At 57.1% G+C, this 9084-nt stretch overlaps 1 protein-coding gene across 1 annotated transcript in view; it reads right to left on the bottom strand.

The window, feature by feature from the left end:
- Positions 1-9084, bottom strand: part of CROCC2 (ciliary rootlet coiled-coil, rootletin family member 2) — a 74088-nt gene that overhangs the window by 3103 nt on the left and 61901 nt on the right. The window contains 4 exon segments of the mRNA XM_015561813.1: positions 1301-1442; positions 2838-2944; positions 7886-7939; positions 8482-8730. Coding sequence (XP_015417299.1) covers positions 1301-1442; positions 2838-2944; positions 7886-7939; positions 8482-8730 — 552 coding nt within the window.

The raw sequence follows: 9084 nt of genomic DNA, 5'->3' as shown, positions 1-9084 counted from the left end.
GCCCCCCCCCCCCCCCCCCCCCCAGCTGCCCATACAGTTCAGGTGAACCTGAAGGAAGAGTCTTGTGCAGACTTATCACCTCCCGTCAGGCCTGTGACTTGGATTAAGGTGTTTCCTGCCAGGTGGAAGCAGAGAAACACCCTTTCTGGAGGAAGATGGTCTCACCTGAGGCTCAAGTCACTCCCATGAATGACTTGCAAATGCAAAACCCAGGACACAGTCGGAGATAACGGGCGCGCGCGCGCAAGGAAGCAGGACGCCACCAACAGGAATAAGTGGAAACATGAGAAACACCAGATACTAGAGTTATCTGACAATAAAATAACTAAATTTACTATGTTCAGACAGAAATAACCCCTTGTTCGTGTGGTCAAATGGTTTTCAACAAACGGTGCTGGGAAAACAGGAAGTTCACAGGCAAAACAATGAAGTGGGACCCTTACCTAATACCACAGCCAAAAATTAGTTCCATGGATCGAAGATCTAAAGGCAAGGGCTCAAAATTAAACACTCAGAAGAAAACACAGGATAAAGGCTTCACAACGTTGGACTTGACAGTGATTTCCTGCAGGTGACACCAAGGCACAGGTAACAAAACAAAACAAAACAAAACAGAACAAACAAAAGAAATTGCAGTCCATCAAAATGAAAAACCTTTTGTGCATCAAAAGGCACGATTAGCAACCCACTAGATGGGAAAAAAACATCTGCAAATCACATATCTAATAAGGGATATATAGAAAACTCATGCAACAATACAGCCCAAAACAACCTGATTAAACAATGGGCAAAGGACCTGAAATAGACATTTCTCCAAAGAAGATCCATGAATGGCCAATCAGCACAGGCTGGGTCATCAGGAAAACGCGAGTCAAAGCCACAGAGCGGTACCTCCTCACTCCCAACAGGGTGGCTTTCATCAAAGAAACAGGAAATACCAAGTGTGAGGGGCTCACAGAGAAGGGAACACGGCACAGCCGTTGGGGTAAGAGGTCACCACAGAGCCCCAGCCCAGGCCCTTTTGCAGAAACTCCGAGATTCCCAGAGGAGCAGGTGGGTCACAGCTGGAGCTGAAGCAGGACCCAGCCACACCCTGTTTAAAATTGGGACGCTGATGGGGCCGGTGAGAGCTTGTCGAAGCTGAGTGTGACCCGTGGGGGCCTTGTGACTCGCTGGCCTCTCATTTGGGGTGAGCTGACTGGAACTTGACACTAACAAGGGAAGGGCCCAGGGTGGGAGGCCTAATGGAAATGGCTCAGTGGCAAGAGTCACCTCGGTTTTTGTGAAACAGTGGAGCTACCCCTGGGAAGCCTTTTCTCCCACTCCAGCGGCCAGTGAAGCCGCTGTTTTCCTGGGCCCTCCGGTCACAGCAGGTCCCCTCGGTGGCGGCAGCCTCCCAGTGCAGCCCCAACACGGGGAGCTCTCGGGAAGGCCAGTCAGTGCTGTGGGCAGAATTGGAAGCGGTCACCCTGGCCATGTAGGGGCTCTTTCGGACCAGACAAGCCGATTTTTACTGACCTTGGGTTGTTGCAAATGGCCTCAGCAGGCAAGCAGCCTGTTCTCTGAGGGCCAATGACCCTCTTTGGCCTGTGGACCACATACAGTCTCTATTGTGCATTCCTCTCCCTTCTTTTTGTTTTTGTTTTTACAGCCCTTTAAAAATATAAACAACATTCCTAGCTCACAGGCCATACTGTGGCTGTCCTATGAAGAACCCTGGTTTTGCAAATTCAGGCTTACTGGCACAGTCACGCCCACTTGCTACCTGTGGGGCTCAGAGCAGAGTAACCAGTCAGAACCCTTATGGCTGCAGGCCGAAGATGTCCACTGCCTGGCCCTCTGCTGCAGAAGCCTGGCGGACCTGTCTGCTGGCGGGCCTGCCACGGGAAGAGCACAGCATGCCTCACCAAAGACGCCCACTTGGAGGCCACTGATGAAGGAACAGACTGCAGCTGCTGGTGAAACAGTCTGGGTCCCTCTGATGGGAGCTGACGCGGACTGAGCAGCTGGAGGTGCATCCTAGGTTGCCCCGGCCTCTGGGACTCCTCATGCCAGAAATGGCAGCTGGGTAGGAGGGGAGGACTGTGTGCTATTGAGGCAAAGCCACCAACACACACTGGGCTTGTCTCCCACAGACACTGGCCTGCTATTCCCAGGGCGGGTCCTGGGACTGGGCTGCTGCCACCGGCGCCACGGGCCACCTGCTGGGGTGGGACCTGCCGCACTGCCCCTCCTGCCTCCCCCCTCCTGGCCCCGCTCCCACAGACGGACCAGGTTTCCTTCCTGCCTTTGAAGTGCAAGTCCAACTCTCAGGTGTGTGTAGTGTGTGCAGGGACCGCTCCAGCCTGCCCACTAGCACTTGGCCTCATTCCTCTCCTGTGTGCCTCCCCACGGGGTGTGGGCCCAGAGCCCGGGGGTCCAGGAAGGAGGCAGAACAAGCCGGCCCTGTTCCCCTGCCAGAGCAGGGCAGGGCCAGGACCACAGCGGAGCAGGCAGCGGGGCCAGGCACTGGGCAAGCAGGCTGCTGGCAGGCCTGTCACCTGGACAGGATCCTCTTTGGATGTCCTCTTTCCAGCTGGGAACTCTGAGCATCCTGTGTGGGTGGGGAGTGGGCAAGGGCTGGGTGAGGTGGGCCCGGGGAAGCGAGCTGCCTGGCAAAAGCTACTTCCTGCAAAATATCAATTTTATTATTATTATTCTACTTTCAATAGTACTTAGTAAAACACACACCACAGAGATGGAAACAAGGAGACAGGGTGAGGCCAGACCCCTGCTGGACGCATCCTGTGAATGGGTGCATACCCCAGATGAGAGGTGTGTTTAATCCCACCCTTCACCTATACAGGGGGCCCACCAGCATGCTCTTCTCAGAGACTTGGCTGTTGCTGGGATCCAGGGCCCGGGTGCTGCCCCACACCAGGGGCCATGTGGGCCTGAAGTCAGCCTAGCCCAGCCCAGTGGGACGCTTGAGAGGTGCAAGGATACCCAGGAACAGAAAGGGGAAATGTGTGGTGCTGTGTATAGGGCCTTCTGCTCTGCCCCCACTGCAGTCTCCCCAGCCCTCCCTGCGGGCCCCCAGGCCCAGGCCCTGGGGTTAGTGCTGGTATTGCTGTCCTTTCCAACAGGGGCCACCTCTCTGGTGTCCAAGCACCTGCTGCTGAGAAAACGAGGTGCCACTGGGTGTCACAGCCCAGGATGGGACAGCACAGGAGCTGAGTGCAGGGTAAGCAGCTGGCAACTGCCCCCTCTTTGCCCAGGCGGGTGTAGGAGGCCTGTGGTCAAGGAGGGGGTGTTCCTGTCCCCTCTGAAGAGACTGAGACTCTTGGGAAGGGAGTAGCTTGTCATCTGGGAGAAGCCCTGAGGCCACATGCTACAGGAAGCCCAATGACTGTGAACTCCAGGTGGCCCTTGGGGCATGAAAGAGGCCTATGCTTCACCTGGGGGGTGGGGACATATGTGGTCAGGAGGGGACTGGCCTGTGGGGACTCAGGCCTTTCCTGCAGGACATGGCTGGCCCTGGCTGGCTCAGGAAGAAGCACAGAGAGACTGTACTGGTGGCATTTCCGACTTGGATAGAAGCAGGAAAGAGCAGAAATATCCTGGAGAGTCTCTTGGAGAGACTTCCAGCCAAAAGCGTGTGAGTGGGACTGGCTGGTCCCCTGTGCGGGAGAGCATGAGGGCTCTCTGGTGCCACCTCGCTGGGTGGAGGGGCTGCTCTGAGAGGGCACCCTGGAGGGGAGCCAGGGACCCCGCGTGTGCGGCCACAGACCCCAGCTCTGCAAACATCAGAGCCAAGAGGGCGGGCCTTAGTTCCTGCTGTGACTTCTCTGCCAAAAATAAAACAATAAAGCCCTGAGGCCTTTTATAAGCTTGTTTTGAAAAATGTAGGCATGTCTTTTATTTCCTGGCAGCTCTCTGGGTAATCAGGGTTCCTCCCACAAGCACAGTTGGGGCCTGAGTTCTGCTTGAAGGGCAGTGAGTGGGCAGGGCTCCTGGGGCCCATGGGCAAGGTCAGTCTGAGCCCTGGAGCCCAGAGCCTGGTGGACACCCAGCCTGGGGAGAAGGAAGGCGGGCTCGTGGCTGGCACCCACGTCCTGGGGGAACAGCACTTGGGGCTGTAGGAAGATTGGGAGGGGAGGGCACTACCACCAGGGGCAGCCAGGGCCGACTTCCTGGGGGAGGGGTATCTGAGGAGGAGCCAGTCCCCAGTTGACTGGGGGTTAGGGTGGGGGTGAGTGTGGGGGGTGAAGGAGGAATTCCCAAGGGTGGAAAAGAGAAGCTGGTGTTGGGGGACCAGCCCTTCCTTCCCTTCCAGGCTAAGCCCTGCTGGGCTGTGGGCCCTGGGCTGCACTTCCTGCGGTCTGCTGTCCAGGGCCTCCCTGCGGCCACACCCTGGTCTGCAGGGCCTCATGGCACTGCCTTCTCTGAGTCCAGCCCTTTGAACCCCTCCAACACCTGTCCCTTCCATATCCTCTTGCTATCCCCCCTCTCTTCCCTTTCCCATGTACACCTAGCCAGCTCGTGCCTCCCCCTCCCTGGCAAAGCCACCTTTTTGCCTCACCTCTGGTACACCTCAGCCAGGTGCCACTCTAGGGCCAGAGCCCAACTCCACAGAGGCCCCTGGACATGCTCGCCTGTGGGCAGCAGTCCCTCATCACCTGGGCCCCCATACCTTCCTTCTACACCCATCACCAGCCTGAGCCCAGACAGTCAACAACTCATTGGTTAAAACGACATGGTGCAGCGACTGCATGCTGGGGAGGGTCCAGAGCTCTGCATTTCTCTCCTGCTCCCAGGTGACCCAGCAGAGTCCCACATTGAGATCTGCTCTGGCCAGGTGCCTAGTCCTGGACCATGCGGAAGCTGAGTGAGTGGTGGCCTCCTGGTTGACCCAGGCCAGATGAGGTGACTCCTTCACCCATGAGAGAAGGGTGCAGACGAGGATGCCCTCTGGGTGACAGGCAGCAGGGAGATGCTCTGAGAAGCACATTCCCTCTGACCCACTAGGAAAGGAAAGCAGAGAGCGGGAGACTTGCATAAGGACACACAGGGGGTCATGTACCGGCGACATTAGTACATGGAAGATCCTGAAACCACCCACAGTCAACAACTCATTGGTTAAAATGACATGGTGCAGCGACTGGATGAAATATCATACTGTCACCAAAAAGCATGCTCTTACATACTCAAGGCATGGGGAAGTGCTCACATATGTGCAACATAAACTTGTATGAAAGGGTGAGGTTGTTTTGTAGAAGCCTAACGGTGCTTGAAACAAACCAGGGAGTTTGGATGCAGGATCTCGGTTCTGTCATCCCAAGTCAGAAGATGGGTGACTCCCATTGACTGAGGCCGCCAGGAGCCAGCACTCTCCTGGAAGCAGGGACAGCGCAGGGAACAAAGCAGGAAACAGTGACTTCAACTCTCAGAGTGACACGCTGCTGCCACCACATCTTGCCCCCTAGGCTCAGCCTGGCCTCAGGCAGGACTTCAGGATGCTACATGGATGAACGCATTAGTGAAGAAGTCCATGGGGAGTGAACATACCAGGTTTCCATGTGAGTTGTCTGGGAAGACAGTCTGGCAAGCTGGTCACTTCTAGCTAAGAAGTTCTGGCTTCACAGAATCCCCAAGAGATAAGGAGTAGGGACACCCGAGTCATTACCAGCTGCCAGGCTTGCTGCCCAGTGAGGTGCACAGGGTCAGACCATCCAGCCTAAAGCCAGGGGCAGGTAAGGGCAGGAAATAGAGGCAGGGGAGAGGCCCATTTGGCTCTCTTGGCTGCCCTGTAAACAGGCTCGAGGGGCAGGGCCAGCAGCTGGAGGCCAGTTTGTGGGGACGGTGGCCTGGCCCAGGGGCTTGACTGCAGGTGCTGGGAAGTGGATGTGTTTCCAAGGCAGAGCTGCCAGGCCCAGCTGCTGACAACGTGGGGACAAGGAAGGGAGGGAGGCCCTGAGGAGGCTCCGGGGGCTCCTGCACGCTCTGGGCAGTGGGCCGGAGGAAGCAGGGCTTCGGACTGGGCCCTGCTAGTCTGGGCTGGAGGGTTAGGAGGCACGTGGACATGAGAGTCGGGAGCCCTGGATCTGCCTTCTTCGCCTGAGTCTCCTCATCTGTACAGAGAATGACCATCCTGCCTGTCCTCTCACAGGCTGCCAGGGAGGAGGTCTGGGCAGGGGGGCCAATGCCAGCTCGACCCTGACTCCAACTCTATTCCACCCCTGCATCTCCTTTCTTCTGCTGCCCCTCCCCAGGCACAGCAGGAAGGGAGCACCCATGAGGGCGCCTACAGCAGGAAGAGGGGCAGCTCCTGGGCCACCCTGGAGCCGGCTGGGCTCTCACAGGTTTGCTCAGTGGGTTCAGAAGAAGGACTCTACCACCAGGCCTTCCTGCATCTCACCAGGCTGTCCCTGTGGGTCAGGGCAGGTGTTGTAGATGGCTTGGAACTGGCGGCCAGAACAGCTGTGACTGATGGTTGGACATGTGTCACGGGCATACTCAGATGGGGCACTCTACTGCAGAGAGAGGAAACTGAGGCTTTGGGAGGAAATGACTAGCCATGGCAGCCCAGATCTGGGGAAGGCAGGATGGGGACAGTATGTTCAGGGCATGCAACCTCCCTCAGTCAAATTCGTTGTTAATACTGTGCCTTCCCTCTGGGCTCCACAGGCACTGTCCACCTCAGCTCCCACTCAGCTCTGCGTGCTGGGACTGGCTCCAAGGTGTTCCAAAAGACAAGAAGCGTCAGAGGGGTCAGAGCAGCATGGGTGAGAGGCCAGCAGGGGTTGGAGGAGGCCCTGGGGTGACAGGTGGAAGGGACCCTAAGGGCACACCTTGTCTACCACTCCAACAGCTCAGTCTTGGAGACACGACTGTCAGACCCTGCACCCCCTTCCTGGCCTCTGCAACCTTGTAACATACTTGTGGGCCCTTCACAGGGTGGGGCACCTTCACAGGAGTTGCCCACCTGGCAAACCCTTCACCCAATGAGGGAACAGAAGCCGATTGGTGATGTGCTACCTGAAGCCACTAGTTGCAGTTCCTGGTGACAAATAAACCAGGATCTTCCTTTACATTTCCATAACTCCACCCGGGGGGGGGGGGGGGAGGGAGGGCTGCACCTGGGACTTCTGCAGAATCGCTGCCTCTTACTTCCCATGCCACCCTGAGTGGACGCTCCACCTTGGCCAGGCCCGTAGGCCATGGCACAGCTGCCACCTATACTCACAAACCATGTCTCTCAGCAGGCTGCTGCAGCTCCAACCTGCTAGCAGCACTGGCTGGTGTAGGACCTTAGCAATAGAATGACTCTGTGATTTTCAGAGCCTCACGACTTAGCACATGCAGCTGCTATGACATGAGAAGAAGCCTAATGCTGGGTGCCTTCTGGAAAGGGGGCCCCTAAGAATCGCAGGACTGAATCCTTACTAGAGTGTAGCCTGTGTCCTGATTCCATGGAGACTCAGAACGCATTGATCTCCAAGCAGCGTCACTGTTAACTTCACACCTTGTGACAAGTGGGTCCCGTCAGAGGGCTGAGGCAGCCATCCCTCCATCCCTCCAGCCACTCAACAAGCCTGCTCTTTGCCAAACAATAGGCTGGGGACCAAGGGGACAGAGGCTGGGGGGTGGGGGAGAACTGGCCTATAGAGGGTTCTCACTCGGCTGGTCACAGGGGGCTGGGCTCAGGGCTGGCCCAGGTGTGCTCTGCTGGACAAGGGTTGGATCCAGGGATATGCAGGAAAGTGTCTTCTGGACCTGAGTGGGTGTGGGGGCCACCTGGTCGGACCCACTTGCTTCAGAACAAATACCATCCCTTCCCTCCTTTGGCTGTGATTCTAAGGCCTCCCTGCCCGCCAGTCCGTTCCCTCCCTGACACAGAGCCCACCGTTATTTCAGGCATGGTGTCCTGGGCATTGCCCCTCAAGAACTCCATTCTTTCCTACACAGTGAAGAGAAGGTGAAGGGGCTCACTATGTCCACATGGGCAAGTGTTTTTCAAATAACATCTCTGTTTCAGGAAGAAGCTCTTATGAAGATCTATGTTTTGCTAGCAGCCAGAATGTTGGTTTCTGTGAAACCATTTGTTTTGCTAGTGGATCTGTCCACTTCAGTGCCCTCTCCCCCGTTGTTTTGGCAAGGGTCGATGTTTTTAGAGGGGCTGGTCAGAGGGTGGACTGTTTTCATAATATTTTCACCGGTGACTGTGGGTGGGAAAGGTGAGCCTGGCCAGTCCCTAAGGGCCGTGTTGATGCAGTGTTGTGTAAGATGGTGCCAACATGAGTTTTCCCAGTTCTAAGATATATGTGGCTCCTCAGCTCCCCAAGACCCTGCGCACAGCTCTGCCCTGCTCACTCCACTTTCTGAAGTCAGTCCTGGCTCCAGGTCCAAATCCTGGTCCAGAGGGACTTCCAGCGGGTGCTTCTACAGAGCAATGGCTGCCTCCTGCCACCACAGTCACTTCAGCAAATGCTGCGCCCAAACGTGAGGAGGCCTTTCTGCACGGGTATGGGAAAGGCAGCTGCCCAGCGGAGGGGTGGCCAAGTGGTGGAGGGAGCCGATGATGTTGGCGAGGGGGTGGCAGAGGCCACATGAACAGTGGCGGGTAAGAAGGACAGCAGTGCCAAAGCTGTGGATGGTGATGGAGGCGGTGTTGGAGATGGTGGGGATGAGGGAGCAGGTGACAATGCTGATGGGGGAGATGGCAGTGCAGCGGGTGGTGCTGGTACTGGGCTGATGGGGGAATGGGAGGTGGTGGTGGTGATGGTGGTGGGAATGGCAGAGGTTGTGTTCCGGGCATTGGTGTTGGAGGTGACAGTGCATGGGGCTGCCCAGCCCCTTTCTAGCCCAGATTCAGGGTGGTGCACTGTGGCCCACCCACAGAAAGTGCACGGTGCAGGGAGGAGAGGCACAGCATTTCTTTCCCGCAGGGGCCAGGGTCCCGCCCTGGAGCGGTGGAGACAGAATTGGCCCATGCCTGCTGTCTCTGAGAGTCAGGACCGGGCCAGCACTCCCCCCACCAAGCTGGGACCAGGCACCGGCAGACCCTTGGTGCACGCTGCCCACGCTCCAGGCCGGTCAGGCGGG

The sequence above is a fragment of the Myotis davidii genome, unplaced genomic scaffold (genome assembly GCF_000327345.1).
Source record: "Myotis davidii unplaced genomic scaffold, ASM32734v1 scaffold370, whole genome shotgun sequence".
NCBI classification, from domain to species: Eukaryota; Metazoa; Chordata; class Mammalia; order Chiroptera; family Vespertilionidae; genus Myotis; species Myotis davidii.
The sequence above is the reverse complement of the archived record's forward strand: the minus strand, read 5'-3'. Positions and strand labels throughout refer to the sequence as shown.